Consider the following 20,620-nt stretch of genomic DNA (forward strand, 5'->3'; position numbering starts at 1 on the left):
TCAGGAGGATTTACTAGCATTTTGATTGTGTGGAAATTCTTCCCTTTTTATCAATCTTTTGAAACTGTTATATACTAATAGCATCTTCTAACATTTTATTTTTAAAACCTGTGTTTCCTGTAATGTGGTTGACGGGTCTTGGGCATTCTGAAGTATAACTGTGTAAAAGATGAAGAATGGTGGCTAGGAACTGAGTGTCAGGATGTAGGCGTGTATTTCTTTGGTTTGGGGACACCCGTGGCAGGTCTCAGGGGCCGGCCCAGGGTCAGCCACAGGCAAGGCGAGCGTCATTACTCGATGAAACAATATTGAGAATTTTTTTCTCATTTATTAATTAATTTTTAATTGAATCTCAGTGACAGACACATTTATAAAATTGTTCACGATTGGGTTTCAGTCATGTAATGTTCTGACATCCGTCCCTTCACTAGTGTACATTTCTCTCTCTCTCTCTCTCTCTCTCTCTCTCTCTCTCTCTCCTTTTGGACTCTTTGGCTTATAATACAGATAATGAAAGGTTATCAGGTATGTATCTTTACCCATGGCCTTCAGCCCCCACACACACTTGTGGTAAGCTTCCAACCACTGACTTGTCTTCCTGGCCCCTGTTTACCGTCAACTTGGATATTCACTTGTATCACTTGTCTTCCTGTTGATCTTCGATTTGCTTGAGCAGGCACCAGTAACATCTCCATTTGTCCCTGTTGCATGCTAGTGTAGCCCAATGATACCTGCTTGCTCCAGGAACAGGAAGAGCCTCAAACCGTTCATTCAGGGTTTTGACGGAGAAGTCTGACCATCTCGTTGGTGGGCGGCCAGCGGTCTTTTGATGTCCCGTGGAATCTAGTCGGTAACAGCTCTAGTCCAGCGGTCATCTCTGAATCACATTAAATGTCTGGCCCATCTAATTTTTATGTCAACTTGGATATTAGTCATATATATATATATATATTCCACTAATGAATGTAGTCATTCTATACCTGTCCCTCTGCTTCTGACTCATTTCACTCAACATGATACTCTCCATGTTAATTAATTTGAATAAGCAAATGTCATGACTTCATCTTTTCTAACAGCTGCATAGTACTCCATTGTGTAGATGTACCATGATTTCTCTAACCAGTTATCTGTTCCTGGGCATGTGGGTTGTTTCCAGATTCTGGCTATTGTGAATAGTGCTGCAATGAACAACAAACTGCAGATAAGAATTTTTAACCTTAAAATAAAAATAATTAGCTTGTCTGCTTTTCAAAACATTATCATCTTTGACTTTGACCGAAATTTGTGTAACTTTAAGAGCAATATAATATAATGTATTTTCAAAGTTAAAAACAAAAGATTCCAGCTTGACATTAAAAGGTATATATCCATTGGGGGAGACTAACACCCAAAAGTAGTAGAGATAAGGACCAGGAGGTCTGCCCCACAGCTTGGAAACTGGCCTCACATGCTGGGGGAAAAGGCAGCTGAGATAGAGAAGGGAACACCAAGTAGAGGATGTTGGGAGGACCCATTCGGGTTGGAAGATGTGAACTGAAAGTAGACTATAGACCGAACATGAAGGCCACTCAATACCTCTATTGCAAGCTACAACACCCAAACTTCAACACCCAAAAGGGAATGCCCTGCCACAGAGGCAGGGTGGGTGGTGGGGGATGGGGTGGGGGTGGTGGGAGGGATACTGGGTTCATTGGTGGAGGTGAATGGGCACTGGTCGAGGGATGGGTCAAGATCACTGTATGAGTGAAATGCAAACACATAAAATTGTAACTGTACATTACAGTCATTCTCTAATAAAAAAATTTTAAAAATGTATATACCCACTGGGACATACTCTGAAGCAAGTCCTTCTCAAATGTCTTTGGATGAGTGCTTAACCATGTCTTTATTTCTGCTACCAAATTGTTCTATTTCATTTGTTTTTTCGTTCCACATCACTTTCACATTTGTATACTCATTCCTTACTCTTATCTCAAGCTTTATAATCTCAGTGCCAGACCCTATCTATTTTGGCAGAGTGGGTGGGGCCATACCCAGCTATAACCTGGGGCTACTCCCTACTCAGTGCTCAGAGATCACTCCTGGCTGTGTTCAGGGTTCCTATGTAGTGACTGGAATCACTCCAGGGTTGACTGCATGCAAAGCAAACATCTTAAGCCCTGTCCCATTCATCTGGCTCATTAAACTATCTGAATCTATTCCTAGCTTAATGCGTTAAATGAGGCTGGTGATGGTGTAAACATTTATATATGCCAGACAGCTTATCTATTTAATAGTAAAATATTCATTTTATTTTTATTAGTTTTTACAAGTTCTACCATAGACTGCTTCCCTCTTGAAAACTAAATGTGAGATGTTAATAAAACCTAAGTTTTCACATTCTGTCCAGTTATATTATTGGTTGTTGTCATAAATCAATTTTTTTTCAATAAATACGGAAAACCATACTCAGGCATAGTGTTTTACTATTTAATTTCCATGAGCATAGTTCTTAGCGAGAACAAGCAAACCCGATTATCATTTCCTGTGCTTATGTCTAAATGATGCATCAGGTTATGTGAGTTTATGTGAGAATGAATCCAGACTTTAAGGCCATCTTCAACTCAGAGGTTTCAATTCTGGAACAGATGCCTGGGTGTTTTGTCCCTTCCACCAAGCTAACTCTATCATCCTTAGGCTGGGAGTGTGAGAGCAGAAAGAGTTGTTTTAGATTTTAACCTGAAAATTTCCAGCAAAAAAGAAACTGTTTCTCTATGTGGCTCAGTAAGATGAAATCAAGTTTTCCAGAAGCTCTAAACAGCTTCATTTTTGTCCTATTGTCCAAAATTTGGTCTTAGTTTATTTCTTATGTAATTCATGGTTACAGAGGTATGTTATTCATTGATAAGATCAGATTAGCCTTCATAATAATTATTAGATTAGTAAGAGTTTGCATGTTATCTTGAGTGCCACATTTGTCTCACCTGTGAAACAAGGTGAGTTATTCAGAGTATGATCTGTGTCTTTAAAAAAATATTCACAGTGCAAAAAATAGCCTAGTCATTTGAACATAGTAGGTAACTGATAAGCACTTGATCACTTTGCTAACTAAAAGTTGAGGAAATCTTTGTAATCACTTTCCCAAGGTGAAGTGGTGAAGGGTACAGAGGACTTCCATGGACAGTGACCTTTATAGAAGATATTTCAGCTAAAAGTTTGTAATGCACGATGATAGTAATTATAGACTTTCTTCCTCTAATCACCCACCACTAGTATATTAGTATGAGAGCAGAATACTTACTTATTAACAATATGGGCTTTGAAAATGGTCTCATCTCTTCCACAAATTAACTACAACTAGCAGAATTTCAATAGCCTTTCACTGAGTTTTTTATTGCATTTTAATTTATTTTATTTTCTTATTGAATCACTGTGAGATACAACTACAAAGCTTGCATGTGTTTGAGTTTCAGTCTTACAATGATCGAACACCCATCCCTCCACCAGTGCACATTCCCCACCACCAATGTCCCCAGTATCCCCCCTCCCAACGTATCCCAACCTTCATCCCCCATCCCAACCCTCCCCCTGCCTCTATGGTAGACAATTTCCCCCATGCTCTCTCTCTACTTTTGGGCATTATGGTTTGCAATACAGATACTGAGAGATTATCACGTTTGGTCCTTTACCTACTTTCAGCACACGTCTCCCATCCCGAGCGATCCCTCCAGCCATCACTGACTTAGTGGTCCCTTCTCTATTCCAGCTGCCTTCTCCCCCAGCTCCTGAGGCAGGCTTCCAACTATGGGGCAGTATTCCTGGCCCTTGTGTCTACTGTCCTTGGGTGTCAGCCTCATGTTATGTTATTTTATATTCCACAAATGAGTGCAGTCCTTCTATGTCTGTCCCTCTATTTCTGACTCATTTCACTTAGCATGATACTCCTGATGACTATCCACTCATAAGCAAATTTCATGACTTTATCTTTCCAAACAACTGCATAGTGTTCCATTGTGTAGATGTACCAAAGTTCTTTGACTGAGTTTTGCTATCCCATAATTTATTTAAGCTACTCCAACTTTCATGGCCTGAATAGAGTACAAATCTTATTTTCTTGCCCTGACCCTGGAAGAATGTGGATTATGGCTCATATGTCTTCAACATGAATACACCTGTCCCTCATAAACTGGCTTGTGTCCAAAAAATTAAAAAGTCAGGCAGATCACTATCATTTTGGTCCTCAAAGGTATGGAATCTATCTGGATTCTCCAAACTTTGTTCATATAAGAGCAAGCTGGATTTTTGAGACATTTCATCTTCAATAACTTTAAGGTAATTCTTTATCATCTCTCTCACTAAAGAGAAAAAAGATAATCTACTAATGTATTATATAATAAGAGTTCCCACAATATAAAATTCTTCTTAGTTTAAACCTAATTTGTTTTCTCTGTATGAGTGTAAGACTGACAGTAAGTCTTGACATGCAGAATTCCAGGGCTAACCAGTGATTTCATTAAGCCTAACTGATCCCTCTTATTATATTATACCGAGATATCAAATAATACTCACACTATATTAAGTACGGTGCATTTAAAATGAAAACCCATGCCCTAATATGATATGAAAAATTATATGCAAATAAAATAAAAATAATAAAGTTTTGTGTATCAAATCAAAGCAGCAGAATGGGAAAATTTATGATGTTATTTTAGAAGAGTTATACCATAACATGCATATGTTTATACTCTGCTGAGCTCTCACTGGTTGTGAAAACACATTGGAAATATGAAGATTTGAAGTAGTTCATCAATAATTCTACCTACCTCCAAGATGCTGCATAAAATTAATAAGATAAATTACCTAAATCAATTAGCAGATTATTACTGGACTTACAATAAGTACCTAAGTGTTATTACTACTATGATTATTGTCTATTATTCTCTAACATATTTGGAGATGAAAATTGGAGATTTTTATTATTTCTTCATATAGTGGTATATGTCTGTATATATGTAGTGTTTCTTTATATATCCCTTATATACAAGCTTGAGCCAGATGTGTTCTAGAAAGTTCTGCATTTCAAATAATAAATTATTTAGAACTTACATTCATACTTTTTATCAGCTATTATTTATCATAACTATTAGGTATGATTCTTCCTAGTTTTTCAAACATGAAGGGTCATGTTCTTGTGTGACAGATGAGAACTGAATGAAATTACATTTTCCCGCTGACTTTCCCAAGCTGAAGTCTAAAGCCTAAAATTAGAGAGGAAAGAAGTTCTAATTAAGTATAATAATGTTCAACTGTTCTTTTTTTTAACACAATCTAACTGATTCTGTCTTCTCAGCATTCCTACAACAGTGTCAGGGACATTTTATTATCCCAAATATGCATAGTCAGAATTGGTATTCAATGAGGTTAAATAATTTCCCTGACGTCTTATGTCTGGAAAATGTCAGGGTTTAACTTGGTCATAAAACCCAGAGATGTTTTGTTTTTTACTGCATTATGTTTCATTTTTTAAAAAAGACACAATTTAGAAAATACATTTAATCATTTTTCTTTCATCACACATTTCTAACTAGGCAAAGTCAGGCTAAAACTGTGTTGTTATTGTATCAAATAGGACTTGCCTACAGCAAAAGTGTTAGTATGTGGTTCATTTTTCTGTGAAATACTGCATTTCCTTTCATGATGAGTGTACTGCAATGAGTATACTGCAATACCTTTCGTAATGAGTATATCCCAAGACACGGAGAAGTCTTCTCTGAGAAGTAACAAGACAGTGTATAAGTAGTTCCTCCTGTCCCAGGAGTCCCAAGATTACCTGCTGTTTGTTTTTTCATAGATGGACTCATGGAACACGGTGACAGTAGTCCCTACAACTCTGGTTAATTAGAACGGACAGATACCCCAACAGTGTCAGTAAGGCACAAAATTTCAGTCATTCCTTTATTTCCTTTGTTTCCACTCCGCTTATAGAGAAGACCGCTATAGACTCACCATGTTTTCCTAACGTTAATGTGGAGTGAGTTTCAGAATGTGAACGGAGTCAAGGTTTGAGAAGTTTGAGGTGCATCCCAAAGGGGTGCCTTTGCCCATTTTGGTCAAGAAGTGAGCAATTGGCCTTCGAGCTCCTACTGTTGGCTTCCAAGCACAAGTGATTCCCTGCGGTGTTGGATGATAATGTGACTGCATTTGTGTTAATGCTTTCATGTTACCATTTTTAATATCCTTAGGAAATTGCTTTGGGAGCTGTGTGCCACAAGTTGTGGGTAAGATCTCCAAAATATTTATTACAATTCACACTATCACAACTTGCCTAGTTTTTAACGACCCATGTAGATTTAATTTTTTGCCTTATTATCTCCAAAGAATTATAAAGAAAATTTAACAAGATCCAACCCAGGTGTATTTTTTAAAAAGTTCTTGAGAAATTTGTGTTATGTTTATTAATAAAGATTTCAACTTCATTGAACTTAAGTCATTATCTGATACCTTTATGTTTAGAAATTTTAAAAAAGTTACTCACGCACATAAAAATATCTGTATTTTTTCTTTGGTTTTGGGAACCACACACACCAAATAGTGCTCAGGGTTTGCTCCTGGCTCTGTGCTCAGGGATTACTCCTAGAGATGCTTAGGAGACCAAACTCTGGTCAGATGTGTGCAAGGCAAACACTCTATTTGTACTGTCACTCCAGCCCCTATATTCATCTTTTCCAATTCCCTTTAAATGCTAACTCTTATGTCTACATTGACTAAGTTAAAAATATCAGGAAAGTCCTGAAAAATTCAATACATCATAATCATTCTATGTGCCCTAGCAAAGCATATTATATCTATAAAATTAAATGATATAGTCCTCAGTTATTACACTAGCATTTTTCATTTACTTGAATTAAAATTGTTTGAGTCCTAAATTTGGGGGTTTATGTCTTTCATTCAATTTATTTTGTTTCTCTTCAATTGATTAAAAAATTGTAAATGGGACAGGATTAGAAATAACTCAGAAGGAAGGAGACCATTTTATTCAGGTCATTACTCTTGTAAACCATTTTTTTTTTTAATATCAAGGAATCACAGAAATGGGTCACACACTGCAAATGATAAATTTGGGGCTTCAAACAAATGTTGCACATTTTTTCCCTTAAAAAACAATTTGCCATTCTGCACAAGAACTAATTACCTGAAGGCTCGGAGTCAACTGCTGCCAAATGGTCTCTCGGTGAGCAGAGAAGAGAAAGGAAGCACAGAGCAGCAAACCTCGGGGATTCACCTGCCGTCTCTGCAGCCAAGATTGTTCCTACGGCGTCAGACAACAATTAAGAACCTAGAATTGAAGGTGATTCAGAAAAGGGCAAAGAGAAAAGTATAACTCTTTTAATGAGGTTATCCTCAGCACAGTAAAAGTCGGTCCAGAACACAGTAAAAAAAAAAATAAAAACAAGAAGAGGAAAAAAATGTAAAAATCTAACAACCCAGATAAGACTAGATAACTATCCTTAAAGATTTGTGGGGAAGTAGGACAAATTTTGGCACTGTGTATATTATGATTGTGTCACCCTGAGAAGTTTTATTTCTTATCTCTAAGCCCAGTTTTCTCACAAATAAAATAAGGATGACAGGCTAAATGACTGTCTGTTGGCAGCCTACTCTTCTGTAAAGCGTGATGGAAGATGGCATATTTGCAAACCATTTTCATTTTAGAAGTACGGGACATATTCCTTGCCTGTGTTTGCTCAGTACTACGGTAGGAGCTAGGCACCCAGTAAGCCTGCAGAACAGATCTTACAGAATGAATAAATCAGAAACTAAAAACGACACTGTGAAAGGCTGGTCTAGTGGCTGTCATTGAGGAAATGAATTTCAAAAGACATCACTGTAAAAAAATCTTTAAGGTAAATGGCATTATGAAGGGGAAAGGTCAGTAAGATGGGCGTCTTCACAGAATTTTACAATCTGCCGTAGGTGTGCTTATTCGGGACTGGATGAACACAAAGTGGCTTGAGGTTTTCATGAATAAAGAACAACATTCTGCTGAGTTCTTTGTCATTCAGAGTAACACCAGACTGTCCCATTATGGGAGGGTACCACTCCATGAGAGGCAGAGATGAATGTTTCCATGGCTGCATTTTTAAGTTGAATAAACTGGAGTAAAAAATATCACTAGATTTAATACACAGTATTGAATTTTGAAAAACATCTTCTCAGCTGGTAACTTGTGCCAAATACAGCCATAGATTTTGTTCAATTAGCTTTTCTTATAATAAATGAAATTTTATTATTGCAAACTATACATTTAAAGCATCCTCATCTGACGTTTGAAAGATGCTATTGACAGAGCTGATAAAAAACACACCACGGAGAGTTGCATTCTGTTCTTAAAGTTTATAGATGTCTGAGAGATCTAGTTTCTAGTTTTTCACGATGCTAGTATAGCTAAAATGTTTAGTACAGGAAAATTGAAGTGATCATTTTATTTTCAGGTAGACCTTTGACTTTGAGAAGACATCAAATTGCTTTATGAAACAGAGACCTTTATAATTATGGAACATTCTTCTGTCAGAGATAATTGAAACCATAGTGTTGTTTAAGATGACATGTCTTTCTATGCATTTGCTGTTCTAGAAATTAGTTAGGACCTTAAATATAAGATCCACACACAAACACACATTTTAGGGGGCTGGAGACACAGTATATGGATTATGGTAGGATTTATGGTGCTTGTCTCTGTTAAAGTGTCTGTGGCCAATCCAGACTAGTACATTTTGAATAACATATGTAAAGGTGAGAGATTTCAAATGGATTTTCTGAAAGTGGTGGCACTTTTAAGGTAATATCCAAAAGGTATTTACACTAAAATTTAAAGTACTGTTTAAAGTAACGCTCATTCTGCTGCTGGTTATGTGTTTAATCATTTGGAGAGCACTTAGAATAGTTGAGGGAGAGTTTCAAAGAAAAGCACTGAAGTATTCCTGTAATGTAGAGAAACGTCACCACACTTGATACAATTCTAGAGTTGAAACTGATTTGATATCAAAGCTCCAATATTAAAATCAATAAGTTTAAAAATCAATTTAAACAATCCACTATTTTAGTGCTGAAGGATACATCCAAGACACTCAAGTTCAATTATTAAAATTTCCTTGAAAAAGGATCATGATCTCCAAAGTGTAGATAGTTTGCTCAAGGTCAGCAAGAGAGAAAAATTCTATTTGGTTTTTGAGCCAAGCCAGCTACTCTCAGACCTTACAACTGGCTCTGTGCTCAGGGTTTCCTGCCAGTGATGCCCAGGGGACCGCCCAGAGTTCTGGGGATCAAACCTGCGTCAGCAGTTCGGAAGGCAAGAGCCCCGCCTGCTGTACTATGTCTCTGTCACCTCCCCGCCCCATTGACCTCCTTCATCTCTTCATCTCCTCTTCCTTCTTTCACTATCTGTCAACACAACTTCCAGGAGTTCACTTGGCTGCATTGAAACCATGATCCCGAGTGGGGGGCCAGGGGATAGCACAGTGCACCCTCCAACCTCACCTACTCTCCAGGGGAGATTCCACGTTTGGGGGATCGCTTCCTCTGTCCCCACAGTAGGGCAAGGGCCTTGGTCACCCCTTCCCTAAGCCTTTGCTGCTTCTGTGCAAAGAAAATTTGTCCAGATTTCAGGTCTGCATCTGGGTTGGGGAATTCTCATTTTGGTCGAGACCTGCTGTAATTATGGGAGAAGAACAGCACCCATTCTTCCTTTCTCTAAGACACCCCAGCCCCATTCAAGGCACATAATTTTAATGGTAAGCTTTTAGAAGTACATTTATATTGGCAGTGAGTAGCCTGCACTCTAATGTATACCCATGTTCAGGCATGATCTCCAGATACAGTCATTTACACTGGGATCTGACTGGAAGTTGTTAAATGTGTAGCTTGATAAAGATGGAGGGGAAGCCTTTTATAAGAAAATAATTGCTAAAAAGTTTCTAAAATACCAGAGGCCAGTTTTGAGACTATATTGAGTATAAATTTGTGACTACAAATTGAAGCCTAACACTGATTTTTCTCTAGCAACGCTTCGTTGCTAGGTGTAGTCATTCTTTACATCGAGGATACACAGGGCTTATGCCTTGCTAGAAAAGTATGATGCAGAAAGAAAAAGTCAGCAAAAGAAAAGGATATTTGCATTAGAAAGGTGATAATCCTGTGCCCTGGAATCTATGGTAAATAACAAAGGAAAATTAAGGAGTGACAGAGAGAAAGTGGTAGGTTCAAGTGATTAAAGATTTTCATGCATTTAAAGAATTGTTTTGATTAAAAGAAACGAAGTAATAGTGAGTAACTCTAAATATGTGTGAAAAAAATGCTATTTGTTACAAATAGAAGGATTGAATGTAATCTTCTAGGCATGATATACATGCACAACATTGGGGAGATAATGAACTGTCTTATTCTGCCTGTTGCTTGTTTTAGGTACATTTTGGTGGTGTGGTGACTCTTAAAGTAGAAAACCTGTGTTCAAAGTGTCTCGTTATACATCTTCAGGAAGATTATTTTAACTCTGCAACTAATGGCTTCTCACCACAGAATGATAATCCCTTAAATTCCTCAAATACTTTATATTTAATACTTTTAAGTCTCGAGCCAAATATATGTGTGAACATGCATATATGTGTGAACAAGTGTGTTGATATTCATTAGTTTTGAAGGGAATATGTACATGATTTCCTAGGCTACAATTACTAGAAATTATGTAAATACTACTAGGGAAAGATAGCGAATGAGAAAAATTAAATTAAAAATTAAATTAAAATCCATTAAAATATGGTGTATGCTGCCATGGAGACAGACTGGGTTGGGGGGTGACTTTATGGGGTGGGAGGGAACTTTGGGACACTGGAGCTGAGAAATTACACTGGTGTGGGGGTGTTGGAATGTTGTATGACTGAAATGCAATCAAGAACATAGTACCACTGTAGCACTGTCGTCCCGTTGTTCATCAATCTGCTCGAGCGGGCACCAGTAATGTCTCCATTGCGAGACTTGTTACTGTTTTTGGCATATCGAATATGCCACGGGTAGCTAGCCAGACTCTGCCTTGTGGGTGGGATACTCTTGGTACCTTGCCGGGATCTCTGAGAGCAATGGAGGAATCAAACCCAGTGATTCAATTAAAAAATAGAAAAAATATATGGCATAGAGACATATTGTACCTGCAGCCTCACACTCTCCTCAAAGTCTGAATAGGAAAAATCTACAGTTTTTGACATACCAAAGGTGAAGAAAATTCACCATATTTTCTTTAGCATATTTTCCAGGTAATAAAAAGGACAGTATATTCTTTTGGTTTCAAATTATTTTTTATGATTAAAAGAATTTTTTCCCCTCCATGATCGAACATGCACATACATGACTACATGTCTCTAAACTTCAGAATTAGGAGACTTGAGTGAAAAGCAGAGAAGCAAATAAGAGAAGTGTTCCCACGTGTTTTGTGCTTTAGAAAGACAAATTAAAGAAATACATGTAGACATGGGTTGCTAATTAGCTTCTAATTTTTCACAAGTTTTAATTTAGTACCTAATAACATATTTATGTAAAAATTTGGTGACACTAAAATTTAAGGAAGTAGTTTAAAAATATCCCCACACAGCTGGTTCTCTGGTAGAAATCATTTGAAACCTGTCATTGTTCTCTGCACTCAAAATTTGATATTGGAAGAAAAAAATTCTTTAAATATATTATATTTTCATATAAGTATATCTAGGATCCAGGTGAAATTTTGAAAAGCAAAATTATAAAATGTCATCATATATATGTATTTTCAATGACCTTAATGTATTGGTCCAAAAGAATAGAATCACAATTATTTGACTAGAATATCCAGAAGTCAAAAATTGCTGATTTATTCCTGGCTATTGCTAGAATATCCAGTTGTCAAAAATTGCAGCTTTATTTTAGGTTATTTCCCCTAGGATAAAAAGAAATGAGGAAATGTTTTTATTCACAGTTTGTAGCAAAAAAAAATACTGAAAGGATTAAAAATTTGAATTTAATTAATTTAATTAATTAATCCCAAAAAATTTTGTTGATTCAACTTTAATAGAAGCAAATGAATTTATATTATCTTATAAATTGCTAAACTCAGCACCACTTAAACAATTCACAAATATAATTTTGTAGTATAAATTTGGTATAACAATAGTTATATAAATGAGTAGAAATGGAAAGATTTCCTTAATCAAGATGTATTAATATATTATTAGCCATGCATCAGACATTGTTTGGGAAATTGTGGATAATTTAGAAATATACCAACAAGGAGACATTTAGTACACCACAACCACCACTATTATCATCAAGGACTTTTATTGTATATTGCAGACTTTGAATTTCCCTGAAAGTGGATGAGGCACTGTCCTGAAGTATAAATTACAGTGATAAAATTAGATAGACTGTTTGTAGAGCTGAGATATAAACCTATTGAAGAAATTATCTGAATTTATCATGAAGTTTGCCAAGTGAAGGAGTATTTATTATGATAAACACCTAGAAAAAAACCTTTGGTAGAAGAATACCTGAGTTTTCCAAGGACAACTAAGAAAATCCAATTCTTTAATGAAATAATAGGTTTGCGATATAGATAGGAGTGAGATTAGAGATTTTAGACAAATAGATAATCATTTTTTCACTGTATCAGTCATCCCGTTGCTTATTGGTTTACTCGAGCAGGCACCAGTAGTGTCTCCATTGTGAGACTTGTTGTTACTGTTTTTGGCATATTGAATATACCACAGGTAGCTTGCCAGGCTCTGCCGTGTGGGTGGGATACTCAGGTAGCTTGCCGGGCTCTCTGAGAGGGCTGGAGGAATCAAACCAGGGTTGGCCACGTGCAAGGCAAACGCCCTACCCGCTATGCTATCGCTGTAGCCCTCAGGTGAAATACTGGAGCAATCATATTTTATTATGAATTAATCATTTTGAGATTCTTTAGTATATATTATGTTTGTTTTATTATATGAACTGAAGTTTATTTTACAAATGATCAATTAATTTTATCATGATCATGAAATCCTGTTGATCATGGAGTGGCTTGAGCGGGCTCAGTAACCTCTCCATTCGTCCTTTACCTGAGATCTTAGACGTCTCTCTCGGCTTGGCCCTCCCAACGATGCCACATTGGAGGCTCTTTCAGGGTCAGGGGAATGAGATCCAGCTTGTTACTGGCTTTAGCATATGAATACGCCATGGGAAGCTTGCAAGGCTGTCCCATGTGGGCAGGAAACTCTCAGAGGCTTGCCAGTTTCTCCCAGAGGGAGAAGTAGGCTACAAGATATCACTTCTGGGAGCTTGCTTTAAGTCTCTGGATGTTGGCTGTTGATGAGATTACACACACCTGGGTTCCTCTGCCGGTACCTTCATGCGTGAGGCCAGTCCGAACGTGTGAAGAGGGGCCTTGAGCATGGCTCTGGCTAGGTTCTGGTGGTCTTCAGCCGCTGGGAGCTCTGCTCGGGGCAGAGAGGTAAGCTGGAGACCATCCCCTCCGAGGGGCCCCAGGGAAGACAGCTTGGCATGCGGGCAAGAGACTCTCTTATATATTATAGATATAATTAATTATATCTATATTATCTATATATTAATTAGTATAGATATAATTAATTTTATATCTCCAGAAAAAAATTTATTTCTTTTTGACTCTTTAAAACATAGTTGTACCACTGTTTTACAATACTGTATGTTTAGGAATAAGATTCACATTTCCTCACATATATATTATAACTGATACCCAGCATCAACTAATTTTAACCCTCCACCACCATGCCTCTTCTTTATTCTTCTCCCATGGAAATAACTTTCCAAATATTCCACAACGCCACATCTGCACATTAGCTGCTCAGCCTGTCCATGCCTTTTAAATTCAGTTGATTTGATGTTGGCCACCAAGAGAGATCTCTATGCTGATGCACCTTTCATTGCTAGTATTTAGTGTTTCTTGTTTTCCGTGTGTCTTAATTTCCTACTTAAGAATTAATAATTAGATTTTGTCAGAAATAACATTATGTAAAGTCCAGTTGATGTTCTGTGTAGCTGATTAGTTTGTATCTGTAACAGACAGACACCTTTATAAAAAAAATAACCACCTAGCTATGCCCTGGAAATATTCCATTTTTGACTCAACTTTATTGTATATATGCTCATAAGATATAAGGACCACAAGACTCTGGAGAAGAAATAATGTAACATATGCTTGTTTCTAAGATGAGAACTTCTAGAAAACTGGAGGCATAGAAGTTCTATACTTGTTTAATATTTTAGTTAGCCTACAGCAATGATAATCACAGGCAAACTCTATGAAAAGCTATTTGTGCCCACAAAGTAACATTAATTTTCTTTTAATCTTTATCTGCCCCAGGAAATATTTCAATTGAATTTCACATTTCTTTCCAAGAAATCAGGAACTCTGGAATCCAAACTCATTTACTTAAACTTTTGCCAAAGTTATTTCAAAGCCTAAATGTATTTAAAACCCAGAATTTATTACCCTGCATTTGTTTCATTAATATGTAGAAGTGATGTGGTTTTGGCGAACTTTAATGAAATCTGGAATTAGTTGTATTCACCAAATGAGTTATTTAATCATTCATTTCTTATGCACATGTTTATCATTCATTGTATTTTTTTAAATATTTAAAAAATGTTATGTAGTCACCATGAAGTTACAAATCTACTCAATATTGATTTTCAGGCATACAATGTTTTAACACCAATCTTTTCATGTATATAAAGCACATAAATCCTTTCATGTATATAAATATATAAGAAGTATATATATATAAATTATATAATATGTATACATACCTACACAGGTACACATACATACACACACACTATGTGCATGTATATATGTGTGTATATATATATGTATATATATGTATATATATGTATATACACATATATCTATCTTGCACTGTGGTTGACGGTACCATTGCAGATAGGGTTTTGTACATAGCATTTTACCACCTCTCATCACTACGGTCTTCTTCCTGTTGAACTCTTCACTCACCGTAAGCCTTGACCACCCAGCCCCCTCAAGTGGCATGCTTCCTATGAGATACCAGTCTTCGTGTTCTTTGCTTCCATTGTCGTTGAATATTAGTTATTCTCCCAGAATCACAATATCCTAAACTACCGTTAAAAGTCAGCACGGGCTGGCACCAATAACAAACTATGTTTTATAGTTCAGTAGGAGACTGTAGATTTTATAAAGATCCTCTCATTTATTTTTACAAATTTATTTTTACAAAGATTTATTATGGACTGACTGAAAGGATTTGGTTAAAGAAAGATAGTCTTAGATTAGGGTCGTACTGGGAGAATATGCCGGAATCCCTCCACAGAACACCTACTGTGTTCAAGCACTGGATACTGTGCTTAGAAACTGACATCCCTCTTCCCAGTTCTCTTATCAGTCAAATGAACATACTGAGCTCCATGTTATTTAAGGTTTCTTTCTGACACCTTCTTATGCCTTTATAGTTGAGTTTAAGTTGAAAAAGATGCTCAGTCATAAAAGAAGTTATTAAATAATTTAAATAATAAACATTTATTAATACTTTGGAGAAATCATTACAGTGGACTTGCCAGAGCGTGAGATATCAGATAGCTTTCTGTAATTTTTCATACTGGAACGCAGAGCAGCCCCATGAAAGGACTGTTGGGTACTCTGATTTCTGACTTCCGGTTCCTAAAAAAGTAGGGAAATCTTTGTAACATGATGACAATTTTGGAAACATTAGCACTGTAACACTGTAGCGCTGTAGTCATTGATTTGCTGGAGCAGGCACCAGTAACGTCTCCATTGTGAGACTTGTTACTGTGTTTGGTATATCAAATACGCCATGGGAAGCTTGCCAGGCTCTGACGAGTGGGTGGGATACTCTCGGTAGCTTGCCGGGTTTTCCAAGAGGGATGGAGGAATCAAACCCAGGTTGGCCGTGTGCAAGGCAAACGCCCTACCCGCTGTGCTATCGCTCCAGTCCTTGGAAGCATTAATCATTGTTCATTAATGGAAACACTAATCATTAAACGTTACATTCACAGTAATCATTGTGAAGGACAGGTTCCCCCCATCCACTGCCCATGTATACTCTAGACTGTGGTGACCTCACCCCCAAACACAGTTATGGAAGCTGAGGCAACGGTACCGGGGGTACCTTGGATAGGGGCCTTGCCTTGTGGGTGGTTTAACCACTTTCAATCCCTGACACCACACCTGGTCCCTGAGCTGCCAGGAGTGACCCCTGACTTCAGAGCCAGGAGGAAGTCCCGAGTGCCTCTGAGTACAGCCCCGTCGGTAAAAAATAAATTGCTTTCAAATTAAGCATTTGCTTCAACTACACATCCAAATGTCTTCTCCTGAGAGATTTTTCAGTCAGTCTTTAGCTCCTGCTTGCCACCCTCTGTGCCCGACTCACAGGGTTTGCCAGCTAAGCCGTCCCCATTCCTTCAGACCTTTCATACTCCTCTTGCTTCCGCATGCGTGTGGGCCACCAGGAATCTGTGGAAATGGAATTCTTACTCAGCAGCGTCTCAGATAAAGGGCCATTTTATTACTTATTTTGATCTCATTGGTGTCTTGCACGATATCTGTTCTATTGTAAATTGATAATAAATGCGTAAGATAGGGGAAACGACTGAGAAGGAAATTGGAATTGAAGAGAGAGGAAGGGAAGGCAGGTTAAAAACTAGAATCAGGTGATTTTACTGCGTTGTCATACTGCCTCTCAACCTCCAGGAGGCTGCAGGAGAGAAGATAACAGGGATTAACTTTTCATCGCATTTCAACTGGACATACATCACCCCCACCCGAATTTCCATTATTGGGTTTTTAAATGGGGGTATTCCCAGTGAAGAGAGACAGGGAGAATCGTCATCTTTGATTCTTTTTCTTGCACATAAGTACATTTTGCACAGGTCTTGCCAAGAGAAAGATGACCTTGTTTTCCCTTTAATTAAGCATAGTATTTGGGAGTGGAGGCGAGGTATTAAGTTCTTCTCCCTTCGGTGTAGGAAGCAGTTTGTAATAATAAAATCAGTGGAATAGCTCATCGGAGGATGGAATCCTGGATACATTTTAGATGATCGCCAACTTGATTTATGTTTGTTTTAATTTAAAGAATTTATTTTTAATTTTGGTTCTGGAGCTGCACCCAGGGATGCTCTGGAGTTACTCCTGGGCTCTGCACTCAGGAATCACTCCTGGTGTGCTCAGGAAACCAATCCAGGGATCAGACTTGGGTTGGGTGAATGCAAAGCAAATGCTCTAACATCTCTGTTATTGCTCCAGCTCCCTCGTTTTTAATGTTTAGTCTGCAAGATGCACCAGATATAATAGTGAAGGAGTTTACTGTAATCGTATATCCTCTGTGTACCACTTCAGCATTTTCTTTTTCTGTTTTGTGGGTCTTTTTTTTACCATATCTGGTGGTGCTCAGGTCTTACTCTTGGCTCTGTGCTCAGGGATCACCTGTGGTGGGTTTGGGGTACCTTAGGGGTGCCAGGGATCAAACCTGGCCTGGCTGACACACAGTACTATTTCTCTACCCTCTAGTTAGCTCTTCTTTATCCACATTTACATGTGTATCTTTTAATTTCAGGGTTTGAATCTGAAAAGACTGGACTCCGTACAAGGAGGGAGAGAGGTAAGACATCTAAAGGAGGGGGGCGAGAAAGTAAATGCCTGCAGCATTGATAAATTCGGTGATGGTGATGGTGGTGTTTGCGGACGTGTGTGCGGAGAATTTTGCATATACACATTCTATTCATCTAACCAAACTCATTGACCTGTTTATGTGATATATTTGTGCATGTTCCTCTGAACCTTTTTTTCTGCTTAGGCAAATGTTATTTCCAGTAAAGTGGATTTTTACAGCAACAAGGCCCTCTACTAGGGCTGAATGCCCTTTCAAGTAGACTATAATGCAATGTTTAAAAGGCTTACTGAGAAATCAGAAAGTTTCTAAGAACTCAAACATTTTGTGACATCTGGAATTCTCCACTCTAATCTCCAAGATCACTGTATATGCTCTTAGTATGCTATGAATTATTTAATAGTGGGAGGTTGCTCTGAAAAGAGCAGTAAATCATAAAACTTTAATTATTGTACATCCTAAATGTTTCATAAAGATGGGGAAGCTTTAGTAACAACTAACACATTTCACATATATTATGTGTTATTCTTTTCTAATCTAACTAAACATGGATATTTAGCCTCGATAAAAGTTATTTCTATGTTAAATATATAAATTCTTATAACTTAATTCTCTGATTAAAGTCTCTGAGTGGGGAGGTGGTGAGGGTGGAATGCTTAATTCAGTGAAGTGATATTTTTCCCTGTTGTCCAAAAGGTAACTTTATTCTGGGTTGTCCTTAGAGGCAAAGGTGATTTGTGCAAATAAGTCCTATCTCTGTCATTATTTATGGTTTGTTTTTATTGGAAAAATAAGACTTATATGTATTGGTTAAATATTGTTGGCCTCTCTTGATTTTGTGATTTTCAGCTTTGTACTTTAAGAATCTGGATTTCTAGAAAACTTCTTATTCAGATTGCTTCCCTTCATTTCCTGCTTTCCATCTATAAGAATTTGTGTTTTTTTTTTTTGGATGGACTCATACTTGCTGGTTCATGCTAGTAGAATAGCTGGGGAAGGTGAGATATAGAAAAATCCCTAGATGTTTTTATGTTCTAGGATAGAACAGCAATAAAGATATGGTTGTCAGTGATGACAGAGCAAGAGGAAAATATTATGTGTAAGAAAGACCTCAGAACCATTCTGGTTTTGTGCGAGTAACTGCTTCTTCTCAGACAAGAATAAAAACGGATATCTTTAGAGAAAGAACCTAACTCATCACCTCGTAAAGGAAGGTTCACACCCAAGAAGTATTGCCGGTTATCTTTGCTGAATCAGTGACTTTAAGGACAAATAATTCGGAGTTACCCAATTTTTCACTCCTGAATCCTAGTCCAATAATAACTAGGTGTCTCAAAAAGAGCTTAAATCAAAATACTCATGTAACACCACAGCAAAAGAAAAGTAAAATTCTTGAATGACTTTGTTAAAATTTTGTACTTTTTCATGACACTATACAAGGCTACTGGTTCTTTTTTAAGTGATTTTAATATTGTGCTTATTTTTAAATTTTCTCTGTATTTATTCTTATTACAAGTGTACTAATAGGTAAGGGAAGTAAACCATGTGTTTTCCTTAATTTTATTTTGAAATTATTTTATAGCTGTTGTGAAGGCCAAATTTTAATGACTTACAGCTTAATATACTCATCTGCATATATGAGCATCGTTAATTTGGACTTTCTCCCTGAAATTATTGGAATGCTCGTGAAAACGATGAGGCCATCATATTAGTGATACTTAAGTAATCTCTCGCTCATTTTCCAGTCAAGGAATGGGAAGTAAAATTCATGTTTAAAATATGAAACAATGACTTCACTTCCTTTCTGAGCATTACGAGGCATGCTAGGATTCTCTTTAGTCATAGCTGTGGGATAAAGGCCACTGTAGCCTATGGTAAGACTTTAGGGAGGTGTCAGAATATTAGGAGCACGTTGTGGACACCGCTGTGTCCAGTCTCATTTGCTGTTGAGCGGGCCACCACTAACGCAGTTACAACGTCAGTTTCCTCAGGGATTTTGCTTAGAAAACTGGACACATTCCTTTCCTATTGCTTTTTGCGTATCTCTATTCTATGTGCACAATGAAAAGATACACATTATACATCTGGTTGTACTGCATTTAAGTGTGTGGATTTAGCAACTCCTCCTCAAACACTCTCTTGAATTTTTCATCCTAATGCTATTGTGATTGATGAAGACTTAATAACAGCGATTACTTCTTAGGATGAATTAATTTGTGTTAGTTCAAATGACAGGTGTTCCCAATAGGTGTTGATGGATGTGACATTAGGGCTCATTACCAAATATTTATAAGAAGGCTTAGGAAGTGTCATTTAAAAATGTCCTATTTACTTACTTGAGATAATGACAACAGTTAGACTATGCACAGAAAACTGAATTAGGAGGCAATATCCTATTTAACTAAGCAATACAGACTATTAAAATGCTCATTGTTATACAGGAAGGCCAGATTAGAATATTACATGATGCATAAAACTATAAATTAAGAAGTGATTAAAATATAAATTACTTTTCTGAGGAAAATAGACATGGGTAGTACCAAAATCACTTGTTTTATTGAAAATATTTGATAGGTTTATTTTACATTTAGAACATAGTTATATTTGTATTCTTATTCTTGTATAGTCATCCGTGCGTTATGTATGCATAAATTGCAAGGGATAAATAGAAAAGACAGGGTTGCTTAAAAAGTGGCCTTAGGCACCGGAGACAATAGGGCCCTTGCCTTGCATGCAACTAGCCAGAATTCTGTTCCCATGGTTCCCTGAGCACGCCTGGGACTCATTCCCCGGTAAAGAGTCAGGAGTCGTCCCTGAGTACCCGTGGGTGTGGGCCTAAAACAAGCCAAAAATTGCAATTTCAGCTCCTTGGTTTGTCCCTGAAAGACCCTGGGTTTCATCCCCAGAACTGCCACCCCCTCTAGCTCAGAGTGAGATTAGTG

At 37.3% G+C, this 20,620-nt stretch overlaps 1 protein-coding gene across 2 annotated transcripts in view; it reads left to right on the forward strand.

The window, feature by feature from the left end:
• CCSER1 (coiled-coil serine rich protein 1) overlaps window positions 1–20,620 on the forward strand; it is a 912,102-nt gene that overhangs the window by 577,207 nt on the left and 314,275 nt on the right. For both annotated transcript variants that reach the window (XM_055140485.1, XM_055140484.1), the window contains exon 11: window positions 17,625–17,669. In XM_055140485.1, the coding sequence (XP_054996460.1) occupies window positions 17,625–17,669 (45 nt within the window). The remainder of the gene's footprint in view (window positions 1–17,624; window positions 17,670–20,620) is intronic.

This window comes from Sorex araneus, chromosome 5, assembly GCF_027595985.1.
Source record: "Sorex araneus isolate mSorAra2 chromosome 5, mSorAra2.pri, whole genome shotgun sequence".
Lineage (NCBI taxonomy): Eukaryota > Metazoa > Chordata > Mammalia > Eulipotyphla > Soricidae > Sorex > Sorex araneus.